This window comes from Capricornis sumatraensis, chromosome 16, assembly GCF_032405125.1.
Source record: "Capricornis sumatraensis isolate serow.1 chromosome 16, serow.2, whole genome shotgun sequence".
NCBI classification, from domain to species: domain Eukaryota; kingdom Metazoa; phylum Chordata; class Mammalia; order Artiodactyla; family Bovidae; genus Capricornis; species Capricornis sumatraensis.
The window spans coordinates 63,151,080-63,169,671 of record NC_091084.1 but is presented as its reverse complement, the minus strand read 5'-3'; the positions used below and the strand labels follow the sequence as shown (position 1 = coordinate 63,169,671).

At 49.1% G+C, this 18,592-nt stretch overlaps 1 protein-coding gene across 1 annotated transcript; it reads left to right on the top strand.

The window, feature by feature from the left end:
• Positions 1-1,569: 1,569 nt before the first annotated feature.
• PAX6 (paired box 6) lies at positions 1,570-18,301 on the top strand. Its single transcript, XM_068988249.1, is given in 12 exon segments — positions 1,570-1,579; positions 5,109-5,243; positions 5,246-5,313; positions 6,029-6,070; positions 6,165-6,380; positions 7,146-7,311; positions 12,955-13,113; positions 13,568-13,650; positions 13,880-14,030; positions 14,127-14,242; positions 16,836-16,986; positions 18,216-18,301. Coding segments are annotated over 12 exon segments (1,383 nt in total).
• Positions 18,302-18,592: the final 291 nt, after the last annotated feature.

Genomic DNA, 18,592 nt, shown 5'->3' with positions numbered 1-18,592 from the left:
ACACCAGTAACACAATTACCTCCAGATATTTATAACAAGAAATTACGTCTCTATTTTCTCCCCCACCCAGAACCTTCTTCTTAAGAGAAGACAGGGAGGGGTGCTGGTGGAGGGGGTGTTCACCTTGGGGGCCTAGCACTGGGTCAGGACTCACAAAGCGAGAAGTGTCCCTCTGTTCCCTTTATGGGTTGGTGAGTTGCTGGTACCTTTGGTTGGAAGCTCTGTTGCTAGTTAGGGAGATTCAGTTTTGCTCTTTGGGTTTGGGGAGAGCTGGAGAATAGAAGCCATTGTTCGCTCTCTGTAGGCTTTGTCGACCACGCTCACCCCCTCCTGTTTGTACTTTTTAAAGCAGTGAGGCGAGGTAGACAGCGTGTGTCACAGTACAGTAAAAGGGGGGAAGATCTAAACACCAAAAGAGAAGTTAATCACAATAAGTGAGGTTTGGGGGGAAAAAGTTGGGCTTGCCACTTTCAAAGTCCCAGAAAGAATGGGAAGTGAATGGCGATCAAGCCGACTGGGAAGCTTTGAGGGGGAGAGTGAAGGATAAAGAGGTAACCAAAGACTTGGGTTGGGGAGGGGGGTTGGGGCAACTGGGGTAGTGAAATTCTTGAAAGGAGTAATGGTTCTGACATCCTCCCAAGCAGCCCCAGCCTGCACCCTCAAGCTCTCTGAAGTTTCAGGGTCCCCTGTGCTTCACCTCTAAACTTCAGGTATAAGCCCCTCTTCCCCCAGCTCTTGGCTTCTTCTCCTAACCCTGCTGTTTCTCTTGTTCTCCCCTTTTCTTTCCCTGGTTCTTGGTATTTTTGCAAAATGGGGCCCTAAATTGTCAGGCTCTGCAAATCGCCCAAAGCCGGGTCAGAGCAGCCACTATCAAAACGTGGAGACCTTTGCAGGACAGGCTGCTGGAAATGTGGGTGTAGCTCTGGGATTTAGAGTTTTATGGCAGTTTGAGCCCAAGATGGCTTTCTTTTCTTCTCTTTCTGAGAGTGTGGATCAGAGAGTCCATGATCTATGCTTTTGAGTCATAGTTTGATATACCTTTCTCTCCTTCTGTTTTGTCTTAGGGGGAAGACTTTAACTAGGGACGCGCAGATGTGTGAGACCTTTTATTGTGAGAGTGGACAGACATCCCAGATTTCAGGCAAGTTCCATGCTGGCTGCTTTGGGTTCCCCAACCTGAAAGAGTCAGAATGCTTCTTCTTCATTGTTGTTCAGTTGGAAGAAAAAATTCAAAATCAAGTCATGGATTCTTCTGACTTAAAGGGTTAACTACTAAGAGATATGGGGGAAACAGACCGGGAATACTGGAGTATTTGTAATGCAAAAGATAGATTTTGCATGTACTGGAGTGCAGAGCTGATCTGCCCAAACTGATTGATCCAATAGCCCCAAACTGATGGAGTGGATTATTTCCTTAAAGAAGAGGCTTTCTCCTGTCCTGCTTCCAGGACACCCTCTGTAGGGAGGTAGGCCTACCTGGTGCCGGCCCAGAATTAATGCCTATATTCTTGCTAACAGAGCCCCATATTCGAGCCCCGTGGGATACCGCGGCCCCCAGCCAGCGCCAGCATGCAGAACAGTAAGTGCCTCTGCCTCTGGTCTTTTTGGACTTCGGGCGGGGGAGGCGCAGACCAGCGCGCAGGTCGGGGGAGGGCTTGGAGGCTCTCGGTGTCCGCACTGGCCAGGCCGCGGGCGCGAGGGAAGAGGCCCGGGGACCCGGGGCAGCTGCTCCACGAGAGGAGGGCGTCTGCTCTCTTGCTTCCTCCTGGAAGAACAGGGGCTGGGCCCTTGAGAACAGCCCGCAAGAGTTTGCGAAGCTGCGGTAGAGAAACCCCATCCCCCCAAATCCTGTAACTCACACCCCCTCCCCGCCCCTGCCCGGGCTCTGACCCCAGAGAGGGGGGCTGGACTGAGCGGGGCGGGGCGGAGTCCTCTCGCCGTCGTAGCGCGAGAAGGAGGCCCCTTGGGCTTAGTCAAGATTGAAGGTCTCCACCGTCTGGGGCGGGTGGGGGGCTCCTCTCCCCCAGTCACCCTAAGAGCAGCTCCTCCCATCGCCACCCTGGAGAGGGGCCTGGAAGGCCAGGGGAGTGGGGCACCCAGGCCTGCGGTGGGGTGGAGTTGGTACTGGAACCGTGGGACTGTTACAGGGCGCAGACCGGCGAGAGCAGGTTTACTGGGTCTGGGAGGAGAGTGGGGATCGAGCCTAAGAGTTGGAGCAGCCCTGCCCTGGTGGCTACTGGGTGGGTCCTAGTCGTTCCGGGCCCAGTGTGCCTTTGATTCCCTGGCTCTTGCATCTCCCGTCCTCCCTTTGCCTAGACCCCTTGGGCTACCATCCCATCTTTCTGCTCAGTACGTGGGAGCTGCTTTGTGGCAGGACGAATCTGAGACAGGGCCTGAGAGCCTGGAGGCCCAGTGAAACTAGGCCCCGGTAGAGGTGCAGTGCCCCGAGGCGGTTTAAGGGCTCCGCTGTATGGAGTGCCTGAAAGCCTAAATCTTCTAGAAACCTTCCCTTGCCGAACTGCAGACTGAGAGGGGTCCCTAGCCCCTGATCCCTCTGTCCTGCAGCCGCTAGCTGTCCCCTGGCCCTTCAGCGGCTGGTGAGGGCGCAAAGCGGGCGCCGAGCTGGAAAGGCGGATTAGTTGTGCAGAACGTGCCAGGCCCCGGGGACTTGGCCCGGTAGGAACCCTCCTTGGCGAGGCTCGGGCTTCTGGCCACTCTTCCTGGCTGCTGGGTCCTCCCCTCTCCAGCACAGGGGCCCCAGCCGCAGGCTCTCGGGCAGGCCGGTCCTGGGCGCGCGGCGCTGAGCATTTGCTGCTGCGGCCTGGCTGGCGGGCCCCGAGGGGCGCGGGGTCGCGGGCCGGCCTGCAGGGCTTTGTGCCGCTCGCTCCCGGGTGTGCGCGAGGCGCAGAGCATCCAAATTGACACCATATGTTTTCCTATTAGATGCTTCGCGGTCGAATTCTAGGCGCATAATCATCGCCACTGGGCGAGAGCGCCAGCCGTCCCTAGGGAAGGGACACAATGATTGAGGCTTAACCTCTGAAGGGGAACTTAGAGCGGCGCTTCCTCGCTGCCATTTCGATGCTGGCAGAGGCGACCTGGCCCTGGGCGAGCACCCGCCGGCGGTCGCCGCGGAGGTGGCGGGCAGGTTGTTTTTTTTTTTTTGCCTGTTGTGGGGAGGGGGAAAGAGGGAGGTCTAGGATTAGGCGGCTTCATACGCGTTGGCGTTCCCAGATTGGGAATTGCCTCGGCTGCGCGTGAAGTTTGGAGAGTCTTTCTCGATCTTTCTCTGGGAGTGCCTTTCTTTTTCCGGGAAGGCGTCCTTTGCCCAAAGGGGAGGCTCCTGTAAGCTGGAGCAGTAGAAGTTCTTTAGAGGCAAAGGAAGGCAATAAACCAGAAGCGGGGTCTAGGCCTCGCTCTGTTGGAGAAGCGGTGTCCCCGCGATGTCCCTGCTCGAGCCCGGCCCTGCGGAGCCTAGATACCCCAAACGCCTGTCACTTCTCATCGAGTTGAGGCTTCAGCACGCCCCCTCAGTCAGCCCCCCCCCCCTACTCTGCCCCAAGCCTTCGGCTGCCCTGAAAACGCGGCTCCCCTCGAAGGGGAAACGAGTGCAGTTCAATCTCGTCTGAGTGATCTACAAATAGGGACGGAAAGGGTCGTTTTATCACGGTCCCGTTTGTCGTGACGATGCAATTTCCCGGAGCGGAGCACTGTCACAAAGTGACAAGGCTGCCACAAGCGCCCCGACTGATCTTTTCAATTAGCCTTCCATGCATGATCCGGAGCGACTTCCGCCTATTTCCAGAAATTAAGCTCAAACTTGACGTGCAGCTAGTTTTATTTTAAAGACAAATGTCAGAGAGGCTCATCATATTTTCCCCCCTCTTCTATATTTGGAGCTTATTTATTGCTAAGAAGCTCAGGCTCCTGGAGTCAATTTATCAGAGGCTCCAAGGAGAAGAGAGGAGAGGAGAGGAGAGGAGAGCTGAGCTGGGGAGCCACATCTCCTGGAAGGGCTGCTCTCTAGAGTCGGGGCTGCAGGTTGGAGAATTTTAAGGAAGTGGAAATGGGCAGTTGGCTTTATTTGTGTGCCTGTGGTTTCTGGGGAGGGGGCTACAGGGGTGCTAACTCCTTCTCCCTATTCTCAGTTTAGACAATAGGGTGAGGTTGTGAGATAACCAGATAAAGGAGGGAAGGGGACACTGTGGTGTGGTCTTTTCCTTTTCTTCTCACTTTTTGATTTTTGCTCCTATCCGTCCTGGGCTGTGGGGAGGGCCGAATTTAGCATCGGAAATAAAAGCGGAGCTGTAGCTGGTGCAGACAGACTCCCAGACCTCTGCCCCACCGTAGCAGCCAGACTACTTTGTGGTTGGAGCCGATCTGAGGGGCTTGAGGAAGCCTGCATGGGAGGTGCTGAACCCAGGTTGTGGTTCACTAGCTACAGATTTGCTGTTCTGGTTCTTCTTTACTCCATTCCCTTTTCTTCTCCTATTTTTTTTTTTTTTTAAATCCTGGTGCTTCACCAGAGTTTGGAGTATGACAGCGAGTGTTTCTGGACTCTAGCATCTGAGGGAGCACTGAAGAGCTTTAGGGTTTGCCATCACAGTTCTAACAGTGCAGGGAGCTTGAAGATGCAGTGGGGGTTACGTAGGACTCGTGGTTTTTCGTTACACTCAGGGGGGATCTTTCGGAGAATGTTTCTGAGCTGATTGTTTGCGCCTTGCGGGTTCAAAGACTGACTGGGGTGTTTCTGGAGGGCAGCAGTGGGCTGGGGGTTCTGGAGTGAAAGCACTAAGTAGTAGTGAGGTGCGTGTGTTCTTACGTGTGTCTGCACCGTGCTTCTGTTCTGCAGTCGGTGGGCAGGAGCTCCGCTGTGTCTGGGCTGGGCTGCCCGATGCCTGGAATGGCTTTGAGGTCCTGTTGTCATTTTCCATCGAGAGCAGGGACCTGATCACTGAGGTTGGCCAGGGCTGGCAGGGAGCTGAGGATGCATTGTGGTTGTCTTTTCTTCTTTTCCTTCTTCCTCCTCCACCTCCTCCTTCCCCTTCTTCTCTTTCTTGCCCCTTCTTCCCCTCCTCTCTGCTCTGCTCTCCTCTCCCTTTCTTCAGGTCACAGCGGAGTGAATCAGCTCGGTGGTGTCTTTGTCAACGGGCGGCCACTGCCGGACTCCACCCGGCAGAAGATCGTAGAGCTAGCTCACAGCGGGGCCCGGCCGTGCGACATTTCCCGAATTCTGCAGGTGATCCTCCGGCGCCGCCCCATTCGCCGCCCCCGCGGCCCTCCACTCTCAAGGCCCTCTCTTCATTTCTTACTGTAAACGCTGCTAATTATGGACCCCCCCCTCACCCCCCATTCCAGCCCCCACCCCACTCCCCTGCCTTCTGCTTTCCCCTTTCCTTCCACCATCCTTCCCGATCTCTTTCAACCTGGGTCACATAAGAGAATTCATCTGCTTAAGAAAAAAACTGGGTGTGAATTAAAAACAAACAAACAAAAAAACCTTTCTCTTTTCATTTGTTAAAAACGTTCTTTGTGGTAACAGTTTATGAACTGTAATAAAATGAATTATATAAATCTGCATAATTTCATCCCCTTCTCCCTCACCCCATGGTTACCTCTCAGGGTTTGAGATATTTATTTCTTCATATTCATGAAGAATATATATTGAATTTAAAAGGCGAATGCTGTTTTCCTCCCTCCCTAACTCACATTTACTCAATTGGGCATATTTTTAAAGGAAAATTAACTAAAGATTCAGTTTATTTTTCCCCTTCACTCGTTAAGACATAACACCACTTTAGGCAAGATCAGCACAAAACAATCTGACTTCGTTTTGATGCATCTTCTGGCAGTGTTTACTTACAAAAACAGTTTTAAAAACTTTTAAGTTAGGTTTTTTTTTTTTTAGTTCAAACTGTTTGAAAGTATCATCCTATTTGTAGTTTTTAGGGCTACAAATGTAATTTTAAGAAAAAAAGCTCTCTGCAGTAAGTTCTCGTACCATTGAAGGTATATTTTTGTGTTATAGACCCATGCAGATGCAAAAGTCCAAGTGCTGGACAATCAAAACGTAAGCTTGTCATTGTTTAATGCATACTTAAACAATTTTATTTTTGTCTTGAAATTATTAATAATGTGGTTTTCTGTCCACTTCCCCTATGCAGGTGTCCAACGGATGTGTGAGTAAAATTCTGGGCAGGTATTACGAGACTGGCTCCATCAGACCCAGGGCAATCGGTGGTAGTAAACCGAGAGTAGCGACTCCAGAAGTTGTAAGCAAAATAGCCCAGTATAAGCGGGAGTGCCCGTCCATCTTTGCTTGGGAAATCCGAGACAGATTACTGTCCGAGGGGGTCTGTACCAACGATAACATACCAAGTGTAAGTTCACTGAGAACATTCCCTCTCCCTGCCTTAAGCTCCATGCTCTTCCCTCTTTACCATCACTTTCTCTACGTCCCCCTGCTCTCCTTCCTGCCAGTGTCTCTCTTTCTCTCCTCTCTGCTCCACCTCTGTTTGTCACCTCTGTACTGGGGGTCTTGAGAGGAGCACCTTGACCTTTTTATTGACCTTCTGGAAATGGAAGTCAAGTGTGGGAGGGTTAGTCACCGTATTTGCATGTGGCAAGGTAGAGAGTGGAGGCACCTGGAGAAAGTCACTGAAATCTAGAAGGAAAATGAAAATGAAAACCAGATTCAAGCAAGCTTCCTCCACATCTTGCTGTTTGAACCTTCTTTCAGAAATCAAACATCCATTTCTGTCCTAATATAAAAACAAACAACAGTGAAAGAAATCCTCTAAGTCAAGTCTTAATATTGGAGAGGGGGACTCTTTAACAGCAACAATAATAAAAAAGCAGCCATGTGAGTTAGGTCACCAAAGTCACTGAGCAACAGTGAAGGACCCCTCCCTAGTCTTCCAAGTCTTTACCCAACTCAGTTTCCATGCCCAGAGTGATAGCTGGCATTCTTTCCACGATGTCTCTGCAAGTCCACCCACTGTCCCAGGATGGCTGGGGATTTTTTTTTTTCTAATGTATTAGGGGTAATTCTTTAAAGGGGTGCATGCTGAGATGGAGACTTAAGATAGGGCAACTGTGTCTTCAGGAGACTCTGCCATTTGGTTTGATCTTGATTTGATTTGCAGGTGTCATCAATAAACAGAGTTCTTCGCAACCTGGCTAGCGAAAAGCAACAGATGGGCGCAGACGGCATGTATGATAAACTAAGGATGTTGAATGGGCAGACCGGAAGCTGGGGCACCCGCCCGGGTTGGTATCCGGGAACATCAGTGCCAGGGCAACCTACACAAGGTAAAAACCCAAACAGCCATCCTCAAACTCTCCATATATGCAGCCCTTGCCTATCCTCTTCTTCTCCAACCTCTTCCCTCTCTGGACTTCTGTGCTTGGAGAACGTAGTGGGAGTAACTCTTCAAGGGCTTGGGACATACTGACTTGCGCTGTATCTAGGTGGTATTTGTTGAACTGTCTGGTTGGCCTGGAAATTCAAGGGTTGTGTAGTCAAAAGTAGCATGAATGTGGCTGGGGTGAGTGTGTGTGTGTGTGTGCGTGCATGCATGCTTGAGTATGTGTTATGGGCAGGAGTAGGTGTGTGTCTGTATGAGCTAGCTGCGTGGTGCCCTATTCAAATGTGCCATTAAAATGCACGGAGAGCTCCCTTGCTGTAGAAGTGTGACAAGTTAACACTGACAGACTGCAAGGTAAACATAATTGTATCATCTTGCTTTTTGCTGTAATTGACAAATTATGTGACTATGAGTAGGGTGTATAAGAGAGAGTGAACAGTGAGATGCAGGGCCAAGTTGAGGATGGGGCCTTGGAAATGTTGATTTCCCAACTAAAACAACCCTTCCCTCTAGGTTCGGACCCCCTCCACTCCTCTGGGCCCCTGGTTCTCATTCTTTGTGGGTGGCGACTGTGTATTAAGATAGGTGGGGCGAGGCTTCTGTGAGCCAGACTTTGGTGTACGGGGAGCTACCCTGGAGCTGAGAGGAAAGATAGGATCTGGCCATTGCAGGCTCTGTGGGAAGGGGTGGAGGAAGAGGGGCAGACGGGGGTGGGGTCGGGTCGGCTGGCTCTCGCCGCCCCTCCCCTCCGCACACCGGAGGTAGCTTGGTCAAGAATAGGAAACAGTTTACTCCGAAGATTAATCGGTATTTGTTGTCCTCGTGACAAGGAGATAATATGAGGGATAATGGGACGTGGAATCTCCCTCCCCGGAGCACGACCAAGCCTGGGGGCTCCCGGCCAGGGGAGGCGGTGAGGGGGCCGCTGACGGGGCTGCCCTCGCCTCCGTGCGCTCTCAACCCAATCTGGGTGCCCCGCGCCTCCACGGAGCCGGGCGAGGGAAGGGAAAATCGGTAACAGTATGCGAAATATCTGGTACAAAGGATGCTTCTGTCACTCGCAAGAATTTGTTATGGGAACAATCCTGTCGCTCTGTAATTGCTCATTAGAGAACGTTTTGTTTCTCATTAAGGCGACATGAATAAGCGTCTAGTTGAAGGAGACAGCTGTAGAAATGTTCCACAAGAGACCTCTGGACACGATTCGGCACCAATTGCCAATTAGACATGTCAGTTTTAAGACCAGAAAACAGTACAGGACGGACACTGGGAAGACCGGGAGCAAAGCGCTGGCTCGGTGTTTCTCAGCGCGGCGCTCGGCCGGGCCGAGGCCTCCCGAGGCGCAGGGCTTCGGCTCCCCTGGGCGACCCGCCCGCCCGCTCGCCCGGATCGGGCCGAACCTCGGCCTCCCGGGGTGCGGCAGCCTGCCCCCCCGAGGAGGCACTGCCTCCCCGCTGGCCCCCTCTGGCCTCTGGTGAGGACGAGGGCGAGACCTCCGTACCCTCACCTGACCTTTGAAACTGTAGGGTTCCAACGTGCGCACACCGGACACACCAAGGGACGCACCCCCACTGCTCGCCCCCAGCACCACCCCCACCCCAACCTGAGGTCCGGGTGACCCCACCCCGCCGCCTCGTCTGCCAGAGAAATCTCCAGGAGGGCGCGGGACACGGTGACCGGGCCTGGGCAGGCTGAGCCCTGGGCGCGAAGGCTCCTGTTAGCTGGGGCGGGAGGTGGCGCTCGTTCAGGAGCTTTGAACTTTCTTTCAGGCACCCAGTTGCTAGAGCATTCTGGCTCACCAACTGCCGGTTCTCCCTCTGCCCCCGGCCCCCGGCCCCCGCTCCCCGCCCCCCAAGCCTCCCCCAACCCCCTGCCCACACCTGTGCCTGGTCCCCGCTGCGTGGGGAGGACGGTCACGCCAGCCGAGCGCGGAGTGCCCGGGTGCAGGGGCCACAGGGCACCGGTGGCCACGGCTGACATGCCGGGAATCCTTGGCTCTTTGGGCGCTAAGAAGGCCCCCCTCCCTCCCTCGCCCCCTTTCCCGGCCCAGGAAGCCGGTTTGGGGTTTTAAAAGAGTCCGTGACTCCGAAAGCATAAGGCGAGGTTAGGTCTCAGAGGGAGACAAATATGGTTTCCATCTGATCAACGCCAAGCGGCGGTGAATAAAATTGTGCCGATGTGGGCTGACAACCACAGGAGACAACTCTATCCGGCCCCCAATTCTCCAGCGATTTGGTGGTTTTAGGGATCACGGAGACACTTTTTCTTATCTCCTCCCCCTCCCCCCGTAATACCCAGGCCTTCTATAGGATTTAGTCAGTCTCTTTTTTCAACAGATGCTTCAATGTTTTGATCCGCGCTCCAGAGCTGAAAAGGTGCCGCAACCGGGTTGCTATCTTTTCTTGCTTGTTTTCCGCCTCACTGATTAAGACACTAAGAAACTAAGGAATGATTTTATTTCCCAGCGTCTTTTTTTTTTCTTCTTCTTCTTCTTTCTCTCTCTCTCTCCCTTCTCCTTCCAGGAAACAAATCCTATCCCGAGCGTCAGATGGTCCTGGGGCTGGGAGAATGGGAGGCGCTTTCACTCGCCTTCTCGCGGATTAGGCTGGAAGGTGGACGGCGCCCATTCAAGGGCCCTTTTTTTGCGCTCTGAGGGGGCGCCTTTTAAAGAAGATATCTTAATTGTCTGCCACTTAGGTTTATCATGGGGAGAATCCGAGATCCAACTTCTAGTTTTATTTTGCTAAAAAGCTTTTAAGAGTGGAAAATAAATCCACTAAAGAAAAAAAAAGGAGAGGCACCCAGTTTAAGAGTGACCTCTCCCGCACCGCCTGGCTGCGCACTGTTGCTAAAGTAGCAAGGTTTCAGCGGTGCACACTGGCTCTGTGGGGCCTTGGAGGGATCCTGCAGCCACGACTTTCTCCTGACCCGCCTCTGTCTCCACTGCTGTTTGTTTCTCCCCAAAGAGGTTTAAAATCAAGCACTCCTCATCCTCTGTTAAATGACTCCCCTTAAAAATCACTTCCCAAGTCGGTGCTGCACCTTCGTTCTTGTAAGTGTGGTGTGTGTGTGTGTGTGTGTGTGTGAGTGTGTGTGGGGGGCGCGGGGTGGGGTGGTGTGGAGAGGAAGAAGGAGAACGTGAGCACATGTCCATGTTTTAAAATTAGGAAAGCATCAGTGAAGCAAACGTCAGCAGAGAATGCTATCTGTGGGGGTCTTCCGAGGCACACCCGGGTAGCTTTGTTTAATTGGAGAGATCGAATGTGCCAGATAAAAGGACTGGGATGTGGCCTCCTGGAAGGCGTCTGAGTGACCGCCACCCCAGCAAGATGGGATTGTGTTCGGTCCCTTCCCTACACGCTGGAGGATCGCAGGTTTCTGTTTGTGCTTTCCAAAAGCAATAACTGATGGGCCTTACTGGTTGGTCCCCCAAAGTCTATTTCTAAAGTCTTCCTCATCGACTGAATCCGAAAAGAAAGGGGGCTCGGCATTTCGCTCCCTGAAAAACACGTTGAAAAGTCACCATGAAACTTGGGGCAGTAAATTAGCGCAGACGCTGGTGCAGGCACATGTGAGTGAACGGCTCCCCAAGCCCCACCTTTCTGATGTAGCGCCAGACTACCCGAAGTAGCCCATTTACTAAGTCTCTGTCTCTCTCTTATCTCCCTTCCTCTCTCCCCTTGTCTGCTGACCCTCGTCTCTTTTCCCCTCGGCACTCTTTTTCTGTCCTTCTTGCACCTTTCTGGCCTATTCCTCTTTGGAGCCTCTTTCTAGCCCCACCTTTCTCTACCCCCTCCCCTCCTGTCTCTCCCCCCCCCCCCCCCCCCGTCATCATCCCCTCTGCCTCTCCTCCCCGCTTCCCCCCACATCCCGTCCTCATCCACTGTCCCTGCGCCCCCCTCCACCCTCTGCCCCAGCCCCCCATCCACCCTCCAGCCCCCAGCCAAGCGCCCTAAATAGCATTGAGGCGCCCGCTCTTCGGACAGTGATTAATGATAGCAGAGCAGAGGGGTTAACACACTTCACTGAAAAGTCTGTTGACTGGGCTTCTTGTAACACAATGTGGCCCGCTGCACGCCTCAAGAGAATCCTTTTGTTGTCCGCGCTCATTGTGGCCTCGAAATTCTGCCCACGAAAGTTTGCCAACGCTCCTGCCCCAGGAGTTTAATAGTTTCCCTTACTCGCGGGGCATTGTGCTGTGCTGAAAAGCAGCCCCTCGCTATTCAAGTGTTGGTGGTCATCTCAATAGATCTCCAAGGGCCCATATGGTGGCCAGTGCTGATGAATCCGCCTGTTTAAATGGGGGAGAAAGTTGGGGTTTTAAAACATTTCAAAGTTCCTGAAAAGATCCCACTAGATCCTGTCACAATTCCCTGAACTCTTTGAAGGCACTGCCTATTGTCTCCCGGTTATAAATGATATTCCTGGCCAAGTCGATTCCCACCAAGGCGCCCCAGAGGCTCCTCCCCCCAGGGCCAAGTCGCTAGGATGGGGAGGGGGGCAGCCTCGATTGGTATCTCTTGGGGGCCTTAGGACCTAAGACCAAGGACCCAGGAGGCAGTGGCCCTGGAGGCCTATCGAGAACTGAATCCTTTCCTCTCCAGCAAGGCGCAAAAGGAGACAGCTTGCCCAAGTGCACATCTTGCCCTCCAAGCAGCAAAGGAAAACAATAAAACTTTCCCCTGTTTAATGATAGAAATTAAAAGTGGTGGAAATGCCCTAATTAAAAATGTACCACTTAAATGATATGCCAAGGATTCAGCTGCAGCATAGCATATTTAGCTAGTTAGTGAACTCTCTACTATTTCTTTTTTAAAATTACACGTTAAAAATTTAAAAGAAATCTTACTTTTCTCTGGTGCAACACATTACAAAGAATGGACAGTCCTTTTATCTAAATATAAAATTCCATTTTCAGCAATTATAGCCTGTTCTTGGTGATGATATAATTACAGCTGTGCTCGTAATAGGTGTCAAGGCAAAGCGCACTCATACAATAGTTGAATAAAACTGCAGAACAATGCGAGCACTTCTAAATTCACAACCTTTAAAATGAAATTGACTGTGCAGAATTCAAATAAAAACTAGATAAATATTTTTTTTTAAGATTACAAGCTTGGTTTGGTTTCTTAATAGCATTTTCTACAAACCTATCAACATCTAATTGATTAGGTAGGAATTACTGATTATAGATCAGCTGAAATCTTGAACATTACTCTTCTATTTTCCCAACACAGCCACAGGTAAATAAATTCTGCAAGGAGAGGGAGCTGGGTGAAGCATGTGGAGGGTCGAGGTTAGTTATGAAAGATCATTTTAATTGGAAACTTCACCACTCATTTTGTCATTCACAGAAATGCCATTCTACAAGTATCTATGTTGCACAGTCTCATCATAATAAAAACAGAAAATGGTGGTCAGGTAACATGTGTCACTAATGTCTTTTGAAGGCTGACAGTTACCTCGGGAATGTTTTGGTGAGACTGTGAGAATAGACTGCTCTTGGAGTTTATGGCTGTGTGAGGCCCCTTTTGGAGACTCCAAGTTATTCCAAATTTCTCTTACTGTCCTGTTCTTTTTGGTCCAGATGGCTGCCAGCAGCAGGAAGGAGGGGGAGAGAATACCAACTCCATCAGTTCCAATGGAGAAGATTCAGATGAGGCCCAAATGCGACTTCAGCTGAAGCGGAAGCTGCAAAGAAATAGAACATCCTTTACCCAAGAGCAAATTGAGGCCCTGGAGAAAGGTGATGGAGTTTTTCAAAGTAGAGAAGCAGTAAATCAAAGTAAATGCCACATCTTCAGTACAAAGAGCTAAATTTAGCCAGGGCCCTTGCACAGAGGCCTGAAAAGGTTTCCTTTTTCTTTCTTTCTTTTCAGGGCATCTCTTTTAGTGTATGTGTTTTCTTTCTTCTTTTCATGTACCAGTAATTCAAAGATAAAAAATCTGACTTCTCATAAAGAAAGAATGATGATTTGGCTAATTCAGGCCACAGAAGAGACCTTGAATGAATGTCATTAAACAAAAAAATAGAACATGGTTCTGATGGGATAGTTCTTCGAAGTACAGTCAATGCTAATAGTAGTAGCATTTTAAAGGGAATTGGTTGAAAGTGATGGAAGTCAGGAGGTGGAAATCAGCTTGATCCAGGCTTTTGTATAGTTCTGGTGCAACACAGAAAATGCAACTTACTCTTTCAGAGTTTGAGAGAACCCATTATCCAGATGTGTTTGCCCGAGAAAGACTAGCGGCCAAAATAGATCTACCTGAAGCGAGGATACAGGTACCAGGGGACTGTGTGTTCATGTGTTCTTGTGACTCATACTGTTTGCCTTTTTCAGAGACCCAGGGGCTTCTAAGGAATGTCCTTTGTTTGTATAAATAGAAACAGATTTAGTTTGCTAAATGCTTTGCTGTCACTCGGGGCCTGGGGGAGGAGGACAGTGGCTCTGTCAGGGATGGGGCGGAGCTGGGAGCAGGCACAGGGCTCACCTGTTCTGTCTGATTTCCAGGTATGGTTTTCTAATCGAAGGGCCAAATGGAGAAGAGAAGAAAAGCTGAGGAATCAGAGAAGACAAGCCAGCAACACACCTAGTCATATTCCTATCAGCAGTAGTTTCAGCACCAGTGTCTACCAACCCATCCCACAACCCACCACGCCTGGTAACTGGAGATATTAATTCTACTGATCAGTGTGTTTCAGCCTTTTTGCCCTTGGCTCTGACTCTCACCACGACGGTTGTGTTCTTCTCCCTGCAGTTTCCTCCTTCACCTCTGGCTCCATGTTGGGCCGAACAGACACAGCCCTCACAAACACGTACAGTGCTCTGCCGCCCATGCCCAGCTTCACCATGGCGAATAATCTGCCTATGCAAGTAAGTGAGGCCGGCGGTTGCCCACTTAACGGGTCCCTGGGAGAGGAGGTTAGGCGCGGGTTGGGGCATGCAGACCTCATTGGCCCTGTGTTTACCCTTGGGAGACTTTCTCGGTACAGTGATTGGCTTGACCAGTGAAGTCTAAGATGAAAGCAGTCAATCCAGTCTTTTAGTTGATTGATTAACTGATTGATTCATGCCTTTAATAAAACAAAAACTTGATTTTCAGTCCAGTTAATCTGCTTTTTGCTCTTTGGGAATGTCAGCTTGATGATGTTGGATGAGAATGGGGCATGCTTTAGGGACCAGTGTGAAACTTGGACCAGAAAATGAAAATAATGCTGGCAAATTATTAGCTAGTAAGGGGTTAATATGGGTAAAACAGGTTTATATTCAGGTGTTTGTATAAATAAATTTATAGTCGGGTATTTTAGATGTTATTTAGGATGTTTGTGATAAACTAGTGAGGAAGAAACAAAGGATCAGAATTGGGTTTCATATTTGTATAGTGTGATTTACTTAACATAGAGGAAAAGATAGCTTGCTTTCTCTATCTTAGAATAAAAAGAATAGAAAGTATTTGCTAGAAATATCATGTATCTTTGCTGTGAATGATGTGATGAGTTTCTGGCATAACTAAATGCCTGGTAAGGTTGATGCTATTCACTTGGTATAACAAGATGCCCCTACTCAATTCCATCCTAAATAGATATTGGCCCCTATATGTGCTAGGTCCTGAACTAGGCTAATCCTATTTTATGATGGAAGCTGTATAAGGTAGGCAGGGTGTACTGGAACCTTGAAGCCAGAGGGTTTCTTGGTGGGGAGAATATTGGTCTTCTGGTGGGCCTCCTGCCATGACTTCTTCAGGACTCTTGTTCTGTTTGTACAGCAGTTAGAGATGCTGGGTAGTATGAGACTGGCCAGCATGAGCCCCTGATAGAAACAGATTGGGGGATACACAGATAGTTTATTCTCCACTGAACATCTTTGGCTGGATTTCTAACCCAAATCACACTAAAATAAATGTTTCACGGTCTTTAGATTAATATAGGAACAGCTAGATAAGCAGCTTCAGAGGCATTATTCACATGTCTATTTTTATTGCATCTGGATATTATTGACCATAGAGCAATTAATGTAAATTAAGGGATTAACAGCCCATTAGTTGGGGTGGCTACAACTGCCTTGGAATTTTCTAGAAGTCAAGGTTGCCTGGAGGAAGTGATTTCAGGATAGAAACAAATGCAAGCTGAAATTCTGGCAAGGCCCTGAGGGCCTGCTTGCCTCTTTGAACTCGATGTTAGCAGTCATCCTCTGACTTTAATAAGGCCACTGACTGTCTTGTTCAGTTTTATAAATTCTAGCAATACCTAGGTTTCTGTGAAGATAAAAACTGTGTATATGACAAAACAAACAATTAAATAGATGCTGCTATTCTGTTAGAGTTGTGTCCACATATAGGCCCATGTGGGTCGATTTATTTCAGATGCTGATTTTTAAAAATAAAATAATGTATAATATCATTCAAACCATATATATATTCCTAAAACAAAATTAAAGTATCAACAATTCAGAGAAAATTGTTCTTAGACTTTTGGAGTTGGGTGAGGGTGTCCTGTCTTTCCATCAGTTTATCCTGTTGACCAAAATCTTCAACCATTTTATAAGGAGCAGGTGTCCTTCTCTGACCTTCTCTAATGTGTCACTGCCTCTGAGGATGTGGATCTTGGAATGTTAAACATTTCTATAGTTTGCAGATTAGAGCAGTAGTGTCATCTCCCTTGCTCCTGACATTATGCTTCTATTAATTCATCCCAAGTTTGCTGCCCCATCAGAGCCCTGTGAGAACTCATGAGGAGTTTTGTCCCAGCCTTGTATATTTATTTAGTTAGGATAAAAGTTTATCTTTTTACTACTATGATTCTAAATATTTAGAGGGTAGCAGCATAATTTTGTGGATTAAACGCAATCTTGGGTTTGGGGTCTATAAGAAAGTCACAGCAAATTTTCATGGTAGGGCTAGGTTTTTCCTGACACTTCTGACTACTCTAACCTGAGATCATTACTGATCTGCCTTTTCAAGAATCTTTAAATCCAGGAGTCCCACCATGAAAGGCTTCCAAGGTCCCTAAACCAAACTTTACACAGAGTTCCTCCTGCTGTTTTCTGCCTCAAAGATTGAAATAACAGGGTTTAAGGGGTGGGGGTGTCATTGGATTCCCAAATATTAATAGATTGAATTTGTGAGAGAGGGGTAATGTATTTATGGAAGTCCTCATGTTAAAACTTCTCTAAAGGTGCCAGCGAAGGTCCAAGATGAAAACGGACAAAAATTCTGTTCATTTTATGGATGGTGCCAACCATCTAGCTGGACAATAGTCTGAATTTTGTATGTAGGCAACTTTCCTCTAGCAGTGGACAATAGAAGGACCAGTTGGAGGCCCAATCTTAGAGTCCCCACGTGGAATTCCAGTGGTTTACTTGCGAGTGTCTTCAGACTTATTGGCAGAGTCCTGGGGAGGAGGGAGCCTGGGCGTGTGGCTGTGCAATGTGTCTCTCGGTAACCACAGGTTTGCCTTTCTCCTCCCAGCCCCCAGTCCCTAGCCAGACCTCCTCGTACTCCTGCATGCTGCCCACCAGCCCTTCGGTGAACGGGCGGAGTTATGATACCTACACCCCCCCACATATGCAGACACACATGAACAGCCAGCCAATGGGTACCTCGGGCGCCACTTCCACAGGTGAGCTGCTGCTCTCCGCAGGCTGCACAGAGGTGGCCTTTGCAGCTTCTTTTGCCAGGTCACCTCCCTTCATTCGTAGTTTACCTGGAAAGACTCTGCCAGCCTTGTGTGATGGTGTGTTTTACTCTCTGTTGCTCGCTTCTCTGGAGAAGGCAATGGCACCCCATTCCAGTACTCTTGCCTGGAAAATCCCATGGATGGAGGAGCCTAGTAGGCTGCAGTCCATGGGGTCGCTGAGAGTCGGACACGACTGAGCGACTTCACTTTCACTTTTCAGTTTCATGCATTGGAGAAGGAAATGGCAACCTACTCCAGTGTTCTTGCCTGGAGAATCCCAGGGATGGGGGAGCCTGGTGGGCTGCCATCTATGGGGTCGCACAGAGTTGGACACGACTGAAGCGACTTAGCAGCAGCAGCAGCAGCAGCAGCAGCAGTAGCTCGCTTCTCTGGGGAAAACTAATTCAAAAGGGGAATTCAGTCAAACTAGTTAGTAACTTAATGCCATACTGACAAAAAAAGTTGTTTTTCCTGAATTTGGTTGCAGAAGTTGCATATGAAGGCAAGACCCGAAAATGTATCTTTCAGAAGGAAAAATTATTGTATTAGCCAAACTCAACAGTGAAGGCCATCCCCCCACCTCGTCTGAGCTTACTGGAAAGACTTCTCAGGTCCTTCCAGTTCTTCTGTGCTTTTCATTGGAACTGAAGAAGTACTACTTTGGTTTCCCAGGATGGTTTTGTTGCTAAAGTTCCAAACATACAGACAAGTAGAAAGTAAAAGTGTTAGTTGCTCAGTCGTGTCCTGAGTCATACTCAGACTGTTTGCAACCCCATGGACTGTAGCTCACCAGGCTTCTCTGTCCACGGAATTCTCCAGGCAAGCATACTGGAGTGGATAGCCGTTCTCTTCCCCAGGGGATCTTCACCACTCAGGGATCGAACCCGTTTCCTGCATTGCAGGTGGACTCTTTACTGTCTGAGCCACCAGGGAGGCCTGGAGTTGGCCTTTTTGGGCGGGGGGATTGGGATTCAGTAGGTGCATGTGAATATGTTTTCTGTTTCTGAAGGTGCTACTTTTGTTTGTAAGACTTGAAAGTTTTTTTTTTTTTTTTAATATATTTGAAATGTTAGAAAGTACTAAAGATTTTTTTTTTTAACTTATAAATTCATACTCCATGCCTGTCTCTCGAAGGGAATCTCTACATGGCTATTTCTTTCATCCACTTCTAGGACTCATTTCCCCTGGTGTGTCAGTTCCAGTTCAAGTTCCTGGAAGTGAACCTGATATGTCTCAATATTGGCCAAGATTACAGTAAAAAAAAAAAATCAAAAAAACAAACAAAAAGAATATATTGTGTTAATTCAGTCAGTGACTATGTGGACACAGCAGTTGGGCGTTCAGGAAGGAAAGAAAAATGGCTGTTAGAAGCACTTCAGTTCTCCAGTTGTGTCCTCTGGTGTACCACTGGGGAATGGACTTGAAAACAAGGACCTTTGTATACAGAAGGCACGATATCAGTTGGAACAAATCTTCATTTTGGTATCCAAACTTTTATTCATTTTGGTGTATTATTTGTAAATGGGCATTTGTATGTTATAATGAAAAA